Source organism: Typopeltis vanoorti, chromosome 18, assembly GCF_054136105.1.
Source record: "Typopeltis vanoorti isolate ZY-2024b chromosome 18, IOZ_Tvanoo_1.0, whole genome shotgun sequence".
NCBI lineage: Eukaryota > Metazoa > Arthropoda > Arachnida > Uropygi > Thelyphonidae > Typopeltis > Typopeltis vanoorti.
This window is the reverse complement of record NC_143566.1, coordinates 9,818,782-9,842,397: the sequence shown is the minus strand read 5'-3', so window position 1 is coordinate 9,842,397 and position 23,616 is coordinate 9,818,782. Positions and strand designations below refer to the sequence as shown.

Genomic DNA, 23,616 nt, shown 5'->3' with positions numbered 1-23,616 from the left:
TTGATTTTTGCAAATCTCTCAATTTAATATTTAATCTCTAGAATGCACATCTCAATTTAATCTCAAGAATGCACATATCAATGCATTTAATATGTGCATTCTTGAGAGATTTGCAAAATTATGTTTACATTTAATATGTAAACAGAGCATAACTGTGTATTTTTTTTGCAATTGTAACTATTAGAAATGAAAACTTTAATACACTATGAAATCTAATAATATGATATAGAAATTATTAACATTTATACATTGATTTGAAACTCTTTAATATGCATTTTTCATTGCAGAGGCGTTATTCCAAGGTTAGTTGGTGAAATACTGACAATGTGGTTAGCAGACAGCGCTGCATTTATTATTGACACATATGTTCTACAAGAAAAGGTAATATGCAATTTTCCTTTTAAAGAATAGAGTATTATTCCATGTGAAATCATCAAATTGAAACTTAAATTTAAGCTGCATAATTTTGTATTTGATGATGAGTTATTTGGCTACCCTATCCTTTAAATAGAAGACCCCCCACACACACACACCAAATTCCACAGAATTTTTAGTTTTGGAGAGTTTTGAAATTAATCACAGTTTATTTCCAGATTGTCCTTCTCATTTTTTTTTATTGCATTTTAATGCTCAAGATGTGTACATTTTTGATTTCTGTATAATTTATGTGTTTTAGGTGATCCATCTAAATCCTTGGAAAATTTAAACTGTCATTTTTGTTCAGATTGGTTTGATGAATAAAAATTTCATGGGCTTCCTTGAATTCATGTTTGTTCCAATGTAAGGATTGGGTCCCTTTCCAATCAATCCTTTGATGCTTGAAGTGCATGGTCAGAAAGGTCTGCCTTTCCATAATGAAGGAACTTGATGTGGCATTTATGTTTTCTTTTTCATTTGGAATTGTATACCATGTTTCTCCCTATGTAGGACAGATTACAGATACAAAGAAAATCTGCTATGCATCTGGTTGAACAAAAGGAAGGACGGAGATCATTTGAAAAACTGATTATACTTTTTATTTTCATTGGTGGTTTAAAAGTAGCCTTAATATTGCAATTTTGCAGTGGACTATTCTTTCAGAGATTCCCCATATATGATCCGTTCACAGACCAAAGTGATTAACTCCACTTTTTGAATTTTTTAAAATTTTAGTGCCAAAGCACTTGATTGATGCTTAACTTTTTATATTTAACATAAATTTCCTTAATAATTAGACTTAACTCCACTAAATGATAAAAATTTTTTTTGCCGTTGAATAATAAATAATTTATTTCAGAAGCCAATGTGATTAACTCTATGCTCTTAAGTAAATCATTGCAATAATGCAATTCAAACACTTATAAGAATTTAGTTAAGTAATTTTTTAATGCAACAGTATATATTTGACAATAATGGTAAACTGTTTACCATTATCCCATCATAAAAAAAGTAAAATTTCAAAAAAATAAATACATTTAACACGTTAAGTGCCAACCCACTTCGTTTACCTTTTCGTTTACACCACACACATTTTATTTAAAAATGCAACCAAAAAAATATATCAATTACAGAATTTCGAAAGAAATTAGCTAATCATCTTACGAATTGTTGACATAAAGAAACCATAAATAGGAATACTATAAACAAGCCTCAAAAATTCCACCACTTTGCATTAATTTTTAATATCAGAATATTATAAAATGTAATAAATTTTATTACATTTTATATTGTTGGTCACTAGTGACCTACACGGTGCTAAACGTGTTACTGAGTTATTTTCACTTGCCAAATCGATTAACTCCCTTAGTTATGCAAAAAATGTTAAAATAATGATGATTATTCCAAGGATATACTATTTTATGCATTTTGTATGTCGTTAGATAAAAGCTATGCCTGTAATAATACATTCTACAATGTTTATTTGAATTTAAATTTTAAAAGAGAATGCATATTATATTATCAATTTTCTCTACTTTTTGTTTTGTGGAGTTAATCAATTTGGCAAATATGTGCTTATATAAGGGATAACTATGGCCTTATTGTAATCTTTTTTTTTTTTTTAATTTTTTGTTGTGTTTTTGTGAAGAATCCAATTGATTGTTCTCCTGTTGTATCCATTTCTCACTATCCATGAGAATTCTTACTAGAAAAAATTTCTTTAAAAGCTTTCTAACTAAAAAAGCATGTAGTAAGATACTCATAATAATGCTTAACGGTATAACCAACACCAATTAATAAAAATGTTTATTAAACTCACTAATATTTTGCTGGTTTTCTTCCCAGAATCATCAGAACACAATTATAACTGTGACAGGCACACGGCACTAAACCAAGTAATTTTAGAAATAGTTTAAATTGTAACCGACTCCTAATGTCTACATGGCCCTCTGTGGTTGGATAACTACTAAGTTAATTTAGAGCCTGGCTATTAGATCTTAAAATTATAGTCTCCCAGATTTTTGGTAAATTAATGAGCCATACTAGTTAAGGTTGGGTGAATGCTTCCTAGCTGATGTTGATTCTAAGAATAGTCTCTCAGACCCATAACAACTTCTATGTAATATAGATGCTTTTCTCCATCTGATCCTATGTGAAGGAGTATCCAGAGCATGGTCTGCCAATCCCTACTTGTCATATAGATCAGATCTAATCTTCAAGGCAGATGTTAAATGATCTACCAGTCTGTCCAAAGTAGGCTAACTTGCAGGCACAAGGAACTTTACATAATAGGTAGATACCAGTCTGATTAAATAAAGGATCCAGTCCTTTGGGAGTTGTAAACACATGAGCAAACCATTTTTATTAATTATATGTACTTTAAAAATGGAATATTGCACCTACATGTACCTCACTTATTCCTTCCACTGCATTGTCTCATTATAAATAATAAATGCTATTTGCTCTAAATCCCTCATACATTTATTATTACATTAGCTTTCATGTAGAAAAAGACTCATTGAGGGAGAGAGAGAGGGAGGATTTAGAATATTAACAGTTACATACGTAATATTACAAAAGTCCACAGACTTATGGGAAATCTCTCCTGCCTGTAACATATCTGTCATACTGAAGCTTAACTCATTCACGACATACTCAGGCAATGCATTCCACTCACCCACCACCCTTCACTTCAAAACTTTTCATCTCTCGTGCAATTTCCAAAGATGGCCTCTAGCTCTTGTCCCTTATTTTCCACTGTGTGAAAAATCTCTCTCTCTTGTATCCGTCTGGTGAACACCTCTCAACAGCTTAAACGTCTTGATCATATCAACCCTTTGCCTTCTGTCAGCCAAACTCTACAGATTACATGACTTCAATCTATCCTCATAGCTAACATTACAGACTTCTGAAATCATTTTTGTCAATTGCCTCTGCACTCTCTCCAAAGTATCTTCATCCCTTTAAACTCCGGTGACCAGATTTTCACACAGTAGTTTAGATGTGGCCTGATCATGTGCTTATACAGTGGAACCACTACCATTTTATCTCTGCTGATTAATGTTTGTATTAATATTGCAGCAATCCTCTGAGTTGTCTTTATTACCTTTTGCAACATGCTCCTTAAATTTCAAATTTTGATCCACCATTATCCCTAGATCCCATGCTTCCTTCCATATATAGAATGTGCAGATCCCAAAATCCAAAAGTTTACATTTAGCAACATTAAACTGTAATCCCCATTTGTTTGCCCACATTTTCAACTTATTCAGATCCTGCTGAAAAGCCACTACATCAGACTACACTCAGCAACCTTCCCCAGCCTCACATCATCCACAAACAACTGAATACCTCCCTGAATTCCACTGACATTATCATTGATACAAAGGTTAAAAAGTAGTGGATCCCAGCACAGAACCCTGTGGAATGCACTGGTAACTTTCCTTTTCTATGATATTGCTCCTCTATATGCAATCCTTTGAATTTAAATTTATAAGAGTGGATTTATTTAAATTTTAGAAATTACCTATAGAGCAAATTATGCTATCTTCAGTTTGTATATACCTCTGTTTACAGGTACTTATTGTCCCACTGAAGGTAATGAGGAAGAAGTGGACATTTTTATTATTGTTATAAAAATTATTGAGGATTTTTAAAATTTGAATAGTAAAATAGGATTTTTTTTAATTTTGTATTTATTTATTTATTTTTTGTGAAGGGAGGGAGATGTTTGAAAAAGTTAAAACAGAAGTAGCCAGTAGATAAAATTCTGCAAGGTTCTGCTCTTGGTACAGACTTGCTAGCACTATGTCTTGGATCTTAGTTCACATGGAAAAAACATACTATGAATAAGAAAAGGCTTTTAATTACATTATTGTAATATTGATGTCTACATCTTTTATTTTATCCAGAAACAATAAAAATTTGTAATATAAAGAACTATCATTCAAACATGTCAGCAGAATCCTAAATAGTGAAATATGTGAAAGGATAAGAAAGAAAGAAAATTAAAAATTGGTCACTTTCAGATTTGGGCATCAATATAATTTATTTTTTGGAAGAATGAAACAGCTTGAAACGAAATAATTGTCTGTGGGATATAAAACTATTAAATAACAGTCAAGAAAAAAAATTTGCATTGAAAGTTGCTGCAATCATGTCATACATCATTTGATTTGATTAAAATGCACTTTCTGAGACCAGAATGTAGAAAAAATTAGGTATGCATAAAAATTATAAGAAAAAAAAAATCCTGGGCACACAGGAAAGAATATAGAACATAAATATCTTGAAAATGAGACAAATAAGAAGAAATCAAATAAATAGATGGACACAACATGGAGAGAATTTATTTATTTATTTCGTATGGAGTTCCCACATTTCCTCCCCCCATCCCATAGGATGGGTTGAGCCCTCCTAATGAGGGATTAAGTATGTATTTTATGACTATAGATCCATGTGCATTCATGGGGCCAGTTTGCCTGTTCTGGGGGACAAAAAAACACTAGTTTTCAGGTGAACCCCCCCCCCCACCTCCATATGAGATCGGCTAATGCACCTTTAGTCAAGAGGCCAGATAAAGGTTCCTCACGTCTTGGACAGCAATCGAACCCAGGTCTTTCTGACCAAAGGGCTTTGTCTATACCAACTGAGCTATGGGGCTCTGTGAGAATTTATGAAACATGCCTACTATTAAAATAGATGGATGTAGGTAAAGTTTAAAAAGTTTTCATTAGCTGTACAGCATAATTTAAGCTGGAAGTTAGAGAAATTCTCTTATAGTGTATGCCAGAAAAGATTTGCAAAAAGGTTAAGGAAAATAGCCAGAGTAAAACTTAATGAAGAACAACTTGAATTCATACCAAATCAGTTTTGTTGAGTACAAAATTGATTTGGTATGCATTTTTAATTTTTTCAACAAATAGTAAAAAAAAACATGTAGGAACAAGGCATACATTTAAAACAGATTGCATAGCTCAAATGGAACTGAACTGTCTTTTTTTTTTTTTTTTAACGCCAGCTGTAGAAAGTCATATTCACCTCAGAACTTATCTATCACTATAGTTCGGAGTTTAACATATTTTATGCATTAGGATTACTCGTTTACAGTTTTCAGGAATTCCTCAAAATAAAAGGCAGATGATTCACATTGATAAATTATGGAGACTACAACCCTGTTAAGAATAATTATTTTAATTTCCCAACATTTTGACCTTCATATTAAAGTCATCATCTGAAGTATATTAATATATACACACAGACAAGCTATATAACATTTTAGATAGAATGTCAAAGTGACAATGATTTATCAACCATTGACTCCTAATTAAAAGGGGAGAAAAAAACTACATCAAAGCTATATTCTATAAATCCTATTTATCATATGGTCAGAAAACAAATTCATATTAATACTTTTAATACAGTAATAGTGATAGCCTAATCAATAATTTAGCATCTTTGTTATATTAATACTAAGATCCTGGATCTACAGTCTTAATTATAATTTATAATGAACTCTTAGAACCAAAGGTTATGTGGACAGAATATGTGTCATCCATATTCTTAGAATTTTTAGACCACTATTATTGTTAAAAATTAGGGTGGTTGATTAGGATTTATTATTATTACATGACACCTCCAGGGGGTCCAAGGACTCATCGTGGGAGGTCACATTACTCTACTTCGCTAAATATATCTCATCCTCTCCATCTCTAAATTCTCCAACTATGACATTACTTCCATCAACACCAATTCCCATCATCACCAACAACAGTATTTTTTGTCTGTAAATTGCATGTATTCATCATCATCATCATCATCATCATCAAATTCCTGCCATGTACCCTCAAGGGGTGTACAGGATATGACAGTACTACATGAAAAAATTACATCATTACTAACTTCCTATCTACAATTTTCCTCCAAATCAGTCTGTTACTTGTCAAGACTCCAACATTATCAGATTTTATATTTCTATCGTCTAAGGCACTTTGTACCGTATCAATCCACCTATATCTTGGTCTTCCTCTGGGTCGTTTTCCTGCCAACCTGGCAGAGAACACTTGTTTTGCTAATCTTTCCTCGCCCATTCTGTTTAAGTGACCATACCACCTGAGATTAGCTTTGCTAACGCATTCCTGGATGCTGACAATGTCAAGTTCTTTCCTAATATTCTTGTTTTTAATATGATATTGCCATTGATGCCATCTGTTCACGCCTCTAATCTTTCTCAGGACTCTCATATCTGCGGTCTCTAGTCTTTGGTCAAGTGTTTTACTTCTGACCCAGCTCTCAGATCCATAAGTTAAAATTGGTTTGAACACAGTCTTGTATACAGCTAATTTAGTGTTCCGACTAATTTCTTTCTTATTCCATATGAATTTATTCAATTGACTTCCCACGATACCAGCTTTGCTGATTCTGTTGTCTATTTCTATATTTAGTTTACCATCTTCAGTAAAAATTGTGCCTAAGTAGCTGAAATGTTTTACTTGTTCCACAGGTTCTCCATTCACAACACAGTTGACATTTTCAATGATTCTGCCTATTTTCATTGTCTTTGTCTTTTTATTGCTGACCTTCATACCATATCTATTACAACAGCTATTCAATTTAGTCAGAGAATCTTGCAGACTTGTAGCGGATTTATTTAGAAGTATAACATCATCCGCATAAAGCAAAGAGCTGACATTAACATCTCCAATTTTGATATCATGTTTAATACCACATTCCTTCATAATGTGATCCATATAGATAATGAATAACAGAGGGGATAATGTACATCCTTGTCTCACACCAGATTTAACATTAAACCATCTTCCTGTACTTCCTTCAATTCTAACTGCTGACTCACAACTCAAATAAAGACTAAGTATTGCTTGATATAATGCCCCATTGACACCATATAACTGCAGCGTATTGAATAGCTTCTCTCTTGGCACCTTGTCATATGCCTTTTCCAAATCGACAAAACTTAAATACAGATCTTTGTTATATTCCCATGCTTTCTCGACTATTTGTCGTAAAGTGAAGATCTGATCCTGACAGCCTCTATTTGGCCTGAATCCAACTTGTTCTTCACCAAGCTTTTCTTCCACAATTCTTCTCAACCGTTTCTCAAGTATATATACTTGCATAGATCTTGCCAGGAACACTCAGCAGGGAAATACCTCTGTAATTCTCACATTCAGTTTTATTTCCCTTTTTATATATGGGTACTATGAGAGCTCTACTCCAATCATCGGGAATTCGTCCCTCTGTCCAGGCTTTCTGAACTATGCAGTGCAGCCACTGTAAGACTCTTATACCACCATATTTCAGCATTTCTGGTCGAATATCATCTACTCCTGCTGCCTTTCCACATTTCAAGCCTTTGATGGCTTTTTCTACTTCAAGTATGGATATGTATTCCTGACTGCATGCCTGGTCAGTGTTTTTTATCACTGTGCTGTCATCACTGCTTGTTTCATTTAGCAGTTTTTCAAAGTAATTACTCCATACTTCAAGGATATCTTTTTCTCCTGTTTCATTTCACCTTTATCATCTCTAATTCCTTTTACAGCACTCTTTCCTCCATTCCTAAGCTTCTTCAACAACCTCCAGAATATTTTGCCACCTTCTTGATATTTATTTTCTATATTCTTGCCAAAGTCCTCCCATGACTTTTGTTTAGCTAGTTTTACACACTGTTTAGCTTTCTTACATTTGTCTCTGTATTCTGTAAGAGTAAAAGCTGACTTATTTGCCAGGAACTTTTGATATGCTTTCTTCTTTTCCTTCACTGCCTCTTTAACTTCCTGTGTCCACCAGGGAGTTCTGATTTTTTTATCTTTGCACACAACCTCACCACATGCCTCTCTGGCAGAATCAATCAATGTTTCCTTCAGAGTTTGCCACTGAATCTCCAAGGTTTGATTCCTGTTTTCAAACTCTTTCATTTTCTTTTCAATAATATTTCTGTATTTTAGTCTACAGTTTACATCTGAGAGCTGCTCAACTTTTATTCGCTTTAAAACTTTCTTACATGTTATTCTTTTCAATATGAAATTCAATTTTATCCTGCTCAAGACTAAATAGTGATCACTTCCAATTTCAAATCCTCTGTACACTCTGGTGTCCTGCACCAGGGAGAAAACATCACTATCAACAATAACATAGTCAATGAGACTTTTCTTATTCCTAGCCTCTTCTCTCCATGTGAATTTGTGCACATTTTTATGTTGGAACATGGTGTTAGTAATAACCAGTCCATGTCCTGAGCAGAAATCCAACAGATATTTGCCATTATTATTAGCTTTGCTCTTTTCTCCAAATTTTCCCAAAATATTTTTGTATGTCTCACAATCATTTCCTACTCTACTATTTAGATCCCCAACAAGGACCAACTTTTCCTTTTTCATTGTGTCAGTTGCTTTTTCTAAAGCCTCAAAAAATTCCTCCACTTCTACCTTAGTAGAACCTTCTGTGGGACCATAGGCACAAATAAGTCTCATTGTCCAGTTCCCCATTCTCATATTTGCCCACATTACTCTACTTGAGACTGACTGCCATTCAAGAAGATTAGCCTCGTATTTTGTGTTGAATACTATGGCTACTCCTTCTTTTCCTTGATTGTTATTCCCTGAATATAACATTTTGTATTTATTGCTCAGAAAGATCTCACCAGTTTTGGTCTTTTTTGTTTCAGTCACCCCTATTATGTCGATCTGGTACTTATCTAATTCCTCAGCTAGCTCCATTTCTTTGCCATTCAGGCTTCTTACGTTGATAGTACCGATCTTTAACTCTGGTGATGTTGAGTTGGGGTTTGTTTTCAGATTTGTTCCAGTAGCTGACTTTTCGCTGTTCGCCCTGGTTCCCTGGCGAAAACAACGGGGGCCTTGTTTAACCGGGCGACGCCCCAGCCGGCATGAAATTTTGTCATGTTGTACCATCATTTTTTATTTTGGTTTAACCAATAAGAATACAATTTGGTCGGCTAAATCCCAAATTGCCAGCCCATCCTCGTTTGTTCAGTATCCAAGTAGATACCCAACAGGGTGCACCACGAGAAGGTGAGGATTGGACATTAGGTCAGAAGCATGTATTCTGAAGACTGATTTGTCTGTACACAGGATGAAAAACCTGAGTTTCCGTGCAAAAAAACTCTGCTACCATCATATGAGATCGGCTAACTCACTTTCAACTGAACAGTCCATATAAGGATTTCCCTTGTCACGACAAGAATCGAACCCAGGTCTTTTCCAATCGAAGGGTGCAATGTTCTGCTGTAACAGGCATCTTTAAACTAGCGCTCATACAGTGTTTTAGTGTGATATAATGAACAAGTGCCTTTCTAGTCAGTTCTATGTAGAGTATTCAGGCCATGATCAGAAAGTCAGATTTACCATAGTCATTAAAATTAATTTGTTGTTAATGTTCTTTTTTTTTTTTCCTGGATAGGAATTGTTCAACCAGTTTCATGTATATAAGGCAAATTACAGGTGCACTGAATATAGTATACTCCAGGGGAGGAAGGGGATCCTTGGAGGAGTTGAATAATCTCTTTAATTTTACAAGAGGTTTAAAGTTGGCATTAAGGTTGTCCTGTCCTGTCAGGTGTCTTCTCCCTCCAGGAGATTGACTACCATGCATCTCCACCATGTCCTATTCTGCACCTCTCTGCTGCATTCCTCATATGAGAGATAGGTCCAGTCTTCTATATTTTTCATCCACTCCAGTCTTTGTCTTCCTCTCTTTCTCTTTCCCTCAACAGTTCCTTCGAGAAGTATCCTTTGTAGGCAGTTATGTCTCAGAATATGTCCAAAATATCTGACTTTTCTCTTTTTAATTTCTTTCATCACGCTCCTGTTGATGCCTGCATCTCTAGTACCTCTTCATTTGTCTTTTTTTCTTTCCATGATATTCTTATAATTCTTCGATTAAGGTTGTATCTGTGTAGTATTCTGTTTATTTCATTTCATATCCCTTTAATGTATGGAACTGTTACAGTTTTATTGTAATTTAGTTTATTTTTAATATTCAGTGCAGTCTTATGAAGAATTTTGTTGTTGGTATTTTTGCTTTAGCCATTTTTTAGAAAGGTATTGCTGATAACTTTTAATTCATGCCTAAGTGCTTGCTCATTGGAGCAAATCTTTTAAGTCCTATTTTTTAGTGTTTTAATGATACCTAGTTTTTGTGTTGGTGGTTGCAAAGAGTTTCCTCGGTCACCTAAACAATCAACACAAATGCATACAATTCACATTTGAAATTGAAAGTCAGAACACACTTGTCATGGAAAGACTGCCAGAAGGAATACCCATGACAAGTGTACGTACAAATGGAAGTGTGTTCTGACTTTTAATTTCAAATGTGAATTGTATGCATTTGTGTTGTTTGTTTAGGTGACTGAGGAAGGTATTTCAAATCTGCTGGCCATGTTACTAGATAATGAAAACATCATCAATGTACCTAAGGCAGAGTTTGGATTTTAAAGTAAAGGAATCTAGAACACATTGTTCAAAAGCTTTCATATAAAAGTTAGCAGTTAGGTGAGGGGGGGGGCATAGTGAATCCATGCCTGCACCTTCTTTTTGCAGGTAAAAAGTATTTTGCCACACAAATAACTAGAACATAGTACATGGGCAAAGATTGCTGTGATATTGGGTGGAAATCTGTCCTGTAAAAGAATAATTGAGTCATTGATTGGAACATTTGCAAAAAGGGTAGAGACATCAAAACTGACTAATAAATCATTTTTATCAAATGTGATTTTCTTAATTTTTGTTTAAATGCATTGTGTCTTTTTTATATATAGGAGTGGGATTGACTTTTGATTGACTGATTCATAAGCAGAACATACTGCTGAAGCAGTATGTTCTGCTTATGAATCCTAGATGAATCATAAATTCTTGGAGAATGAGCATAGTGTGGAAGTCGTTTTTTAAATGTATCTGTGAGCAGGATGCGACTGAATTCTACTGTTTTCTTTTTAATCCAATTAGTTGGGTTATATGAGTATTTCACAAGTTGTTAGGTGCTATTGTCTGAGACTAATTGATTCATTTTTTTCAAGATAAGTTTCTCATATTTTATAGCTGCTAATTCATTTTTGATGAGGTTGCTAGTTATTGCTATAGTATTATTTAAAATTAGAGGTTTCTAATCATATTTTATCAGCAATGGTAGTTGGGAGAAATGTTATGCATCTTTCGATATGATATATAAAACCTAATTTGTTAACTGTTCTGAGTGCCACTGCCAAATTTAGGACTTTACTAGACTTTAACTTTTCAAGCAATGCCACTGTACATGGCATTGCTTGAAAGGTTAAACATATGACTGTTAATTGAAGGCACTTGGTTGCTCCCTGTTATCACTGGCTTGTGGTTGGCTGTTTTCTGAGTCATTCAATAATGAGAATTTTAAATTTGTCTGTTAGATGTTTAAATCTAAGAAATTTGGCTATATAAGTGTTACTTTTCAGGGTGTGTTTAACTGAGTTGTCATTAATCCTCTCAAGGACATTCCGAATATCTGGATTTAAATAACTGCAAAGTTCAGATTTTAAATTTAGAACCTGATTTTGAGCAATTGCTAAGTTTTTGCGAATACTTTGAATCTGCCCTCTGAGCATTGCTTTTTCCATATGGTTGTAATTCTTAGTGTTTTTGCTGAGGTGAATTTCCTTTTTAGTTTGATGCAGCTAGGAATAAGATTGCTGTCTCTACATCTTTTTTAAAAATTCCAGCTGATTAATCAAGAAAGCAACATGTATCTTTAGCTTACCATACTGTAATTGCACTGCTTTTGTGTTAAATCTTGGTATATTATGAGAATCCTTTCCTTTATGAATGCTGATCACCTGTGTAACGTTAAAGGAAAGGATTTAAAAAAAAAAGGATAGGTGAACTAATAGTGCTCTTATTTATTTATTTCATTATTTTATTCCACATTTTATTCTTTATTCATTCCATTTTTTTTTTCTTCCCAGAGTTTAAAAGGCTATGTGAGTGCGTCAATGCAAGTAAGTGAAAGTTATAGAATAATAAAAATTAATATAAAAGTTGAAAATAATTTGTCTCTCATTTATTAAAAAAGTTCTTGCATAAAAATCCTAGTATGACAGATTAATGTTTTTTATAATGTATTTCATTTTTTAATGGCTTCAGATTTCAAAGGAAAAATGATTTATTGTGTTACTTCATTGAAAATCTCGTGTATAACCTAACCAAATTAAAAAAAAGAATCAAATGCAGTTTCTGCAAAACTTTTTTTGTAACATTGAAGATGACAAAAATTCCAACATTTTTTTATTTGCAGTTAATATTGCTTTTATTCCAAACCTAGCTTTTTTTTTTTTTTTTAAATCTAAAAGGATTGTCACTAAAACTATTTTTATTATTATTCTTATTATTCTTTCTCTTATTATTCTCAGTTGAATTCTTTTTTTTTTTTATCCTATTAAAAGGATACTTCATTTAGCCTTTCAGTAAATATTGCTACTGCATATAAGGCATATTCATAACTATGTTTTTTCTTGTTATCTAGCTAAGATGTGAGATGAAAATTTCTCATTCTAAATAACTGGTTTGTGATATGAAAATTAACTTGTTAATGTATTGCCTGCCATTAACCTAATATGTAACTTGCTGCCTATGCCAATAGATGGTTAGTATGTTCTCTTCAGAAATATATAATTGTTTTAATTTTTTTTTTTTTTGCTTTATCACTAAGTGCAAACCTTTCTTTGAAAAAAAAGAGTTTTGGAGACTGCATGGTTCTATCACTGGTTGACAGTTTAAAGTCCTCTACATGAAGTGACTAGCCAGCTCATTAGAATCAAGCGGCAGTGTTTCACTGACATCACCATACAGCTACCATAATCTAGTTATCAACTTGCTGCCACTGTGAAAGTGTTTTAGTATTTTCTCTTCCAAGATGTATGCTGTTGTCCAAAACCTAAGGACGAACACTATTTCTGAAGATTACAACTGCAAATTCAGATGAATCAGTTTGTGGCAATTTGTATTAACTGCTGATTTCGAGTTGAAAGAGTGTACACTTTAAAATTTTCGAATCATGCACAAAGGGGTTAATGTGGTAGCACATAATTGGATAAAAGGCTGTGCTAAGCAAATTGTGTTTGAAGGAAGCTCTTTTCGTGAAAGAATAAAGTTGCAAACTTGGATGTCTTATAATGTCTCAAAGACATCATCTAGATGATTTCACTTGGGAAAGAATTATTGGAAAGGTTGAAGAAGGCCACAGAATTACTGATATTACCAGAGAGTTTGGAATCTTACATAGCATTGTATCTAGGATCTGGGCAGATTTTGAGGTTGCCCTCACTCTACCATGGAACACGAAGACAGATTTTTGGTTATAACAGCAAAACATGATCGACGCACCATACCAGTTCAGCTTACATGTCGGCTTCATTCAAGCACAGATATCTCGACAAACTCTGGCAATACATCTGTGACAAGTAGTTCTATACACCCAAAGAAGGCCTGTAGTCTGCATCCCTTTATCCACAGCTCATTGAAGAGCACGTTTTCATTAGTATTGTATCTATAAAAATTGGACCAGACACCAGTGGACTAATGTTCTCTTTACAGATGAGTCCTTTTAGTCTTTCCTCCGATTCTCGATGACACTTGATCTGCTGTGAAAGTAGTACTGCTTACCATTGAGAAAATGTCCTTGAAAGGGATGGATACGGCAGTGCTGGGGTCATGATGTGGGGAAGCATTATGCTTTATGGACGAGCCACAAGTGCTGGAAAAAGGGCCTATGACTGCTGAACGATATTGCAATGAAGTTTAACATCACGTTTGATTGTTCTGTGGTGCTAGGCGAAGAATTCATTTTTTATGGATGATAATGCCACACCACATCTTACATAAGCAGTGGAGATACTTTAGACCAAGAATATTAATCAAATTGAGCAGCCAGCATGCTCCCCAGATCTGAACCCCATGGAACACATTTGGGATACAACAGGAAGATGCATTGCTGCTCGAAATTCCCCTCCAGAAAACAAACAAGTTCTTGAGGCAAACTGAAGCAGGCCAGTTTGCCTCAAGAACTCCTGAATCATTTGGTGCTAAGCATGGTATGACATTGTGAGAGTTACATCGCAGTTTGGGATGGACACATTCCATACTGAAATGTCTCTCTACATAGTTTTCTGTAAGCACTGTACATCAATTCCTTAACTATGTCCTTAGGAAATTTGTAACATTTTGTTAAAAATGTATTGTAATTTAATTTGTACAAAATTTATAACATTTTTTGCATAATATAATTTATTAGAATGCTGGCAAGAAATTTATGTCCATATTGGTTGTAATCATGAAAATTTTTTCATATACAAGTAAAAATGTAGTAAAAAAGGTGCACCCATTAAGTTACTTAAATATAAAGAGCCAGCAGGCTCTTTATATTTATATCTGAAACTCTCTGATTCCAATCTCTGAGTTTCTTATTCGGTTTTAAAACAATGTGGGATTTAATATCCCCTTAATTTAAATAGTGTTTATATCGCCAAAATGAAGCCTGTTGGCTCTTTATATTTAAGCAACTTAATGGGTGCACCTTTTGGACAACTCGTATAGCAGAGTATATAAGTTCTTTTCGCTATACCCTTTGGTATTAATTTGGTCTAGGTACTCGCTGATGAAGCCTTAAAAGAGGCTGAAACCGGTCTGGGTAGTGACCTCCCACCATAATGTAATAACAGCATACATTTCCTGGGAAGTGTGTTTTTACATTATGGAAAATACCAAAGAATAGCAATCAAGGATTACTTGCATAATTAGGATTACTTGCATAATGTCTCAAAGACATCATCTAGATGATTTCACTTGGGAAAGAATTATTGGAAAGGTTAAAGAAGGCCACAGAATTACTGATATAGCTCATGCTAGTATTCACTGATATTTTTATAGGTTACTATATTCGGCATGAAACTCTCCGATTCCAATCTCTGAGTTTCTTATTCGGTTTTAAAACAATGTGGGATTTAATATCCCCTTAATTTAAATAGTGTTTATATCGCCGAAATTGAAGCATGTTGGCTCTTTATATTTAAGCAACAAAATGTTATATTCAGGCAATGACAATCAAGGAAAAGAGGAGTAGCCATAGTATTCAACACTAAATACGAGGCTAATCTTCTTGAATGTCAGGCTATATCAAGTAGAATGATATGGGCAAATATCAGAATGAAGAACTGGACAATGTGACTTATTTGTGCCTATGGTCCCACAGAAGATTCTACTAAGGTACAGGCGGAGGAATTTTCTGAGGCTTTAGAGAAACCAACTGGCACAATGAAAAAGGAAAAGTTGGTTCTTGTTGAGGATCTAAATAGCAAAATAGGAAATGATTGTCAGACATACAGAAATATTTGGGGAAAATTTAGAGAATTCGGCATGAAACTCTCCGATTCCAATCTCTGAGTTTCTTATTCGGTTTTAAAACAATGTGGGATTTAATATCCCCTTAATTTAAATAGTGTTTATATCGCCGAAATTGAAGCATGTTGGCTCTTTATATTTAAGCAACAAAATGTTATATTCAGGCAATGACAATCAAGGAAAAGAGGAGTAGCCATAGTATTCAACACTAAATACGAGGCTAATCTTCTTGAATGTCAGGCTATATCAAGTAGAATGATATGGGCAAATATCAGAATGAAGAACTGGACAATGTGACTTATTTGTGCCTATGGTCCCACAGAAGATTCTACTAAGGTACAGGCGGAGGAATTTTCTGAGGCTTTAGAGAAACCAACTGGCACAATGAAAAAGGAAAAGTTGGTCCTTGTTGAGGATCTAAATAGCAAAATAGGAAATGATTGTCAGACATACAGAAATATTTGGGGAAAATTTAGAGAAAAGAGCAAAGCTAATAATAATGGCAAATACCTGTTGGATTTCTGCTCAGGACATCAACTGGTTATTACTAATACCATGTTCCAACATAAAAATGTGCACAAATTTACATGCAGAGAAGAGGCAAGAAATAAGAAAAGTCTCATTGACTGAGTTATTGTCGATAGCAATGTTTTTTCACTGGTGCAGGCCACTAGAGTGTACAGAGGATTTAAAATAGGAAGTGATCAACATTTAGTCTTGAGCACGATAAAATTGAATTTCATATTGAAAAGAAGAACATATAAGAAACTTAAATATAAAGAGCCAATAGGCTTCATTTCGGCGAAATAAACATTATTTAAATTAATCTTAACTGAATTTAAATAATGTTTATATTCCCAAAATGAAGCCTATGGGCTCTTTATATTTAAGTAACTTAATGGGTGCACCTTTTTGACAACTCGTATAGCAGAGTATATAAGTTCTTCTCCCTTTGTTATTAATTTGGTCTAGCTACTCACTGATGAAGCCTCAATAAAGGCTGTAACCGGTCTGGGTAGTGACCTCCCACCATAATGTAATAACAGCATACATTTCCTAGGAAATGTGTTTTACATTATGGAAAATACCAAGAATAGCGATCAGAACTTTACCACCTTTGCTGCGAGTTGCCCGAGTTTGTACTATGTACTTGGACTGCGTGCATTAGCTCATGCTAGTAGTCGCCGATACTTTTATAGTTTACTATACTATATTTGGCATGAAACTCTCTGATTCTAATCTTTGAGTTGCTTATTCGGTTTTAAAACAATGTGGGATTTAATATCCCCTTAATTTAAATAACATATAAGAAAGTTTTAAAGTGAATAAAAGTTGAGTAACTCTCAGATATGAGTAGACTAAAATACACAAACATTATTCAAATAAAAATGTAAAAGTTTGAGAACAGGCACCAAAACTTGAAGATTCAGCGACAAATCTGAAGAAAACATTGATTGATTCAGCCATAGTGGCATGTGGTGAGGTTGTCTGCAAGGATAGAAAAATCAAAACCCCATGATGGACAAGAAGTAAAGAGGCAGTGAAGGAAAAAGAGAAAACATATCGAAAGTTCCTGGTGAATAAGTCAGCTTGTGCTCTTAAAGAATATAGAGACAAATGTAAGAAAGTTAAACACTGTGGAAAACTATCTAAACAAAAGTCATGAGGTAAGACTGATAAGAACATATAAAATTTATATCAGGAAGGTGGCACGATATTCTGGAGGTTGTTGAAAGAGCTTAGAAAAGGAGGAAAGAGTGCTGTAAAAGGAATTAGAGATGATAAAGGTGACAAAAAACTGTAGAAAAAAAATATCCTTGAAGTATGGAATAATTACTTTGAAAAATTGCTAAATGAAACAAGCAGTGATGACAGCACAGTGGTAAAAAAAAAAACATTAACCACTTATGCAGTCAGGAAAATATATCCATACTTGAAGTAGAAAAAGCCATCAAAAGTCTGAAATGTGGAAAGACAGCAGGAGTAGATGATATTCCATCAGAAATGCTCAAGCATGGAGCTATAAAAGTCTTATAGTGGCTGCACTGCATAGTTCAGAGGGCCTGGACAGAGGCACGAATTCCAGATGATTGGAGTAGAGCTCTCATAGTACCCATATATAAAAAGGGAAATAAAACTCAATGTGAGAATTACAGAGGTATTTCAACTGAGTGTTTCTGGTAAGATTTATGCAAACATACTTGAGAAACGGTTGACAAGATTATGGAAGGGAAGCTTGGTGAAGAACAAACTGGATTCAGGCAAAATATACGCTGTCAGGATAAGATATTCACTTTACGAGAAATAGTTGAGAAATCATGGTTTAATGTTAAATCTGGTGGGAGACAAGGATGTGCATTATCCCCTCTGTTATTCATTTTCTATATGGATTACATCATGAAGAAAATTGGTATTAAACCTGAAATCAAAATTGGAAATGTTAATCTCGGCTCTTTGCTTTATGGGGATGATGTTATACTTCTAAATCAATCCGGTACAGTCTGCAAGATTCTCTGACTAAATTGAATAACTGTTGTAATAGAATTATATGGTATGTACATACCATATAATTCTATACCATTATATAGTATAATATTATATAATATTATATAATATACCATTATATTATATAATATAATGGTTATGAAGGTCAGCAATAAGAAGACAAAGACAATGAAAATAAGCAGAAGCATGAAAATTTCAACTCCATTGTGAATGGCAAACCTATAGAACAAATAAAACATTTCAGCTACTTGGGTACAATTTTTAGTGAAAATGGTAAATTAAATGTGGAATGAATAAGAGTAGGCTGACCATACGTACCGTTTTGAATGTGACAGTATTTCTTTTTTCATATTTTCTGGCCGTCCCATCATTTTAATAAAAATGTAAATTTTGTCCCGTTTTTAATAAAAATTATAAATATGCTTTAATATTGGTCAGTCATAAATTATTATTCATAATCTACAATCGTTTGTGGATCAGTGACCCTCATAAAGTCTATAATTGTGAGTCAGTTGGATACATGGAATCTTTTTTTCTGAAACGAGCAAAAAATGCCTACACTTTCAAGACTTTTGTAATGTTGTAGAGTTTATTCTTTGTCTTCCAGGAAGTACAGCACCTGTTGAGAGAATATTTTCTGTTATGAACACTACGTGGTCAAAGGAGAAAGCTTTAGACAATGAGGGCTATGTTAGTTGTAAGACAAAATTGTGCGATGGAGTGTGAGAAGTTTTATGATAAGCTGTTTAAAGACCAAAATTTGCTCTGTAAGATCACTTATCGGAGAAATATTCATAGTACGATCGTGGTAAAATACAGTTCCCCTCTATGTCTACCTAAATTTTTGTGTGTGTTCTGTCACTGAAGAATAATGGTAAGCTCAATATGTTTATATAACAAAACTTTTTTATCGACTTACTTTTTCATGAATACAGAATATTATTACATAATCCCTGTCCCAATTTTGTCTCAAGGAAATATGGTCAGCCTAAATAAGAGAGAAATTGGTCAAAACACTAAATTAGCTATATACAACATAGCATTCAAGCTAATTTTAACTTATGGATCTGAGAGCTGGGTTAGAAATAAAACACTTGACGTAGACTAGAAACTGCAGATATGCGAGTCGAGAGATAGATTAGAGGTGTGAATAGATGGCATCAATGGCAACATCATATTAAAAATGAGGATATTAGGAAAGAACGTGTTAGCATCCAGGAATGTGTTAGCAGAGCTAATCCTAGTGTTATGGTCACTTAAACAGAATATTGAGGAAAGATTAGCAAAATAAGAGTTCTTTGGCAGGATAAAGACCCAGAGGAAGACCAAGATATAGGTGGAATGATACCTTGAAAAGTGCCTTAGAAGACAGAAATATATCATCTCATAATGTTGGAGTCTTGACAGATAACAGATTAATTTGGAGGAAAATTGTTAATGGGAAGTTAGTTATGATATAAGTTTTTCATGTAGTACTATCCTAATATCCTGTACTCCCCCTTTAGACTACTTTAGAACAAAGAAAGTTTATTACTTTAGTAATAAACTTTCTTTGGTCTAGGTGTTTGTATATATACCCCCCCCCCCCCCCACACACACATTTGAGGCTTCCAATGGCTACCAGGCATCACCAAATGGCAGATAGCGTTCTTTATTCAGTGTGTTGAATAAAGAGCCATTAACCAATGGTTTTAGGACTGGTGATCCCATTTGAGAATATTGATATTCAACAATCTGCAGTGGTCCACAAGATGAATGAAGTAGGAATAAAATAGCCCTCTTACCCGAGCTACTAGACTGTTACTACCTACGGTAGCAGGCAGTTAAACATGAAGGTGTTAATGCTTTCCACTGATGCTTGGGTGGAAAGCATATGGAAAATTACAGTCCGTATTTAAAAGCCAATTACTATTATGCCTGAAAAGAAAGTTTTTAACCAGTGTATTCTTCCTATATTGACATATAGCTGTGAAACATAGACACTAAATGAAAGGAAATTCAAAAATTAAGAACACAATTTAGTATGGAAAGAAGTACATTCGGATCTCTTTTTATGCGGTAGATACATTCCACAGAAAACAGCATATAAAAAATCGCACAAAAAAGGCCTAACTTACGTTGAAAAATCAGGGATACGTTCCATAATTTTCTAAAACCGCATAAAACCGAAGTAATGAATTAAAATAAACCTAAAATCGCATACAAAAATTTTATGAAAATTCAGGAAAATAAGAATGTTTAAGCTTGTTTTAAAGCTTTATTCATTTAATTTCATTGAAAAGTAACATTTTTTTTTTTTTTTTAACATTTGTCATCAGAATTATCATCGCTATTAGACAATATTCGGCAACGTTTGCAAACTGGTGCAAAATAACTTTCATCACCAGAAGAGATAGTCAGCGCATCAGATCTGTATGGTAAAGGCAATGATTCTTCACAAACAGAATTAGCTTCACCCTCGTTCTGTGCTAATTTTTTTCTTCTGACAACGTAATCAGTGTATAAACTTTGCGATGATGATTTCACAAATTTTTTATACAGCTCGCGATATCCAGACATACAGTTTCTTCAGCTCACGTTGGAATTTAAAGGCTCATTCAGAATTTGTGTCATTAACAAGAAAATGATTTTCCAATTTATTGCACAGTTCAAGGCCTTCTCGAATTATATTTGCAGTGAGGGGGACAGGTTTTTCTTCCGCTTCACTATCGTTTTCTGGATCTTCGATGATATCTAAAGTTAATTGATATCCAATATAATATCATCGTCACTTAAGGCATTATCCACAAGATGGTTGCACTATATGCAATACATTCAGGCCAAGCTGCTTTCCAGCAAGCATTTAAAGTTTGTAGTCTTATTTCAGCGATAGCAGATGCAACATGATTTAAGCAGTCCAAAATAGAAAAATTTTTCAAACATCAGTTACTGTTAATGATTCATTTTCTAGTTTATCCAATATAAATTGAAAAGTGTGCTTAACATAATATTTTTTTAAAAGTAGCAATTATGCCTTGATCTAATGGATGAATAATGCTTGTTGTATTGGGTGGAAAAAACACTGCCTGTGCATTTGGATGTTCTAAATGCGGAAGACTTTGTGCATTGCCAACAATTAATATAACTTTAAAATCGTGAGCTTTTTGCTTCATGTAGGTTTCCACTTCTGGTACAAAGCAATTATTGAACCATTCAGTAAATACAGCAATTGTTACCCAGGCCTTTGTATTAGCCATCCAATGTACCGGCAGCTGTTTTAGATCTTTGCCTTTTAGAGTACGTGGTCTTAGAAATCGATTTACTAGGAGGGGTTTCAACATTCGATCTCCTGATGCATTGCTACAAAGTAACGTTGCTCGATCTTTGCTTGCTTTAAACCCACTTGCTTTTTTCTCTGAATTTGTGATGTAAGTTCGACTAGGCATTTTCTTCCAAAACAATCCTGTTTCATCAGCGTTAAACACTTGATCGGGACAATATCCACCATCCTTAATAATTTTGCTAACTTCTCTTAAAAATTTTTGACTGCTTCTTCATCTGCTGCTGCAACCTTGCCTGTAATCTTCACGTTATGAAGTGCATTCCTTTTTAAAAACCTGGTTTACCATCCTTTGCTAGCCGAAAATTCTTTATCAGTCTGGGAAGCGGAAGTAGACTGCTCCAATTGCTTCATCTGTTCATAAAACCGAAGAGCTTTTTCTTTAATTAAATAACCACTTATAGGAATTCCCCTTTGAGTTAATTCTTCAATCCAAATTACGAGCGCTCGTTCCGTGTTTTCTAATAAAGCATCTCTTGAGTACGATGATAATTTGGCACTTAGCTTTGTGCCAGAAATGACAGATTTTCTTATTGCAACTTCATTCTTTTTAATTGCTCTTATAGTAGATTCGCCTAAATTAAAATGTTTACCAATCACCGTGGATTCCTCTCCTTTTGCTAAGTAATCTAAAAATGCAATTTTCATTTCCAAAGAAATTGCTTTTCTTTCGTGCTTTTTTTTTCTCCATTGTGCCAAATGGAATTAATTAGTAATTAATAACACTGGCCAACAAAAAAAAAATTTTTTTTTCTGCTGATTATGATCTGACACTTGTTTTTTACTAATTTGGGTGCGCTGATTTCAAATAACCGACCTAATACATTTAGGTGATGAAAAGTAGGCGATGACAACTGCCTAAAACAAATGAATGCTATATGCGTCATAGCGGACAAAGAACGATCGAAGTCAGTCAATCGTTAATCGATCGTGAAAGTATGATGAGCGCTTATAACATTTCAATAAAGTCTCTGTTTTTTTTTGTCTTGTTAATTGCATGTTAGTCGGCAGTGAAGAAAATACATCATGTCTACTACTCGAAATTGTGTCAATGGTGTAGATTCCTTCTGCTACATTTGTGGAAGCTTTACTGTTCCCAGTCAAAGGACAAATATCACTGATTTCATTAAGAAAATGTACTTTGCATACTTTGATGTAAAAATTGCAGATCAGGACAAGTCATGGGCTCCAAATAAAGTGTGTAAGTCGTGTGTAGAAAATTTACGACAGTGGAGCAAGGGAAAACGCCAAAAATTAGCTTTTGGCGTGAACCGAAAAATCACGTAGATGATTGCTATTTTTGTTTAGTTCAGACTTCTGGTTATAATAAGAAGAATAAGAAAAAAATTGTGTATCCAAATCTCGACTCAGCAATTCGGCCAGTTGCTCATTCCATTGAAATAGCCGTGCCAATTTATAAAGGACTTCCTTTACTTGAGAACAAGCATGATCGGGATATGCCAGATGTTCTTGAGGAGCAAGACCCGGATGTTGATTTAGACAATGAAATAATTTCTAGTTCTGGACCGCAACGTTTTACTCAAGCAGAATTGAATGACTTAGTAAGAGATTTGGGCCTTATCAAAGGAATCATCGGAATTGTTGGCTTCAAGATTAAATGAAAAAAACTTACTGGAGCAAGATACGAAGATAACTTTTTATTGTAGCAGGGAAAGTAATCTTGTACAATATTTTAAACACGAGTGTGAGTTTGTTTACTGTAACAATGTGTCATGTTTACTAACTGAAATGAGTGTTGTACAATATCATCCAAATGAGTGGTGTTTATTTATTGACAGTTCAAGCAGAAGTCTCAAGTGTGTCTTACTACACAATGGGAATGTATATGGCTCAATTCCTATTGGCTATTCAGTCCACTTAAAGGAAACATATGAGGAAATTAAAAAGGTTCTGAAGTTATTAAAATATACGGACCATAACTGGATCATCTGTGTGGATCTTAAAATGGTG

General features: G+C 34.1%; 1 protein-coding gene across 1 annotated transcript in view; it reads left to right on the top strand.

Moving 5' to 3' along the window:
* The window catches only part of LOC150096482 (mitochondrial carrier homolog 2-like), a 295,508-nt gene that overhangs the window by 149,393 nt on the left and 122,499 nt on the right, over positions 1-23,616 (top strand). The window contains exons 7-8 of the mRNA XM_090407808.1: positions 288-381; positions 12,392-12,424. Coding sequence (XP_090263934.1) covers positions 288-381; positions 12,392-12,424 — 127 coding nt within the window. The remainder of the gene's footprint in view (positions 1-287; positions 382-12,391; positions 12,425-23,616) is intronic.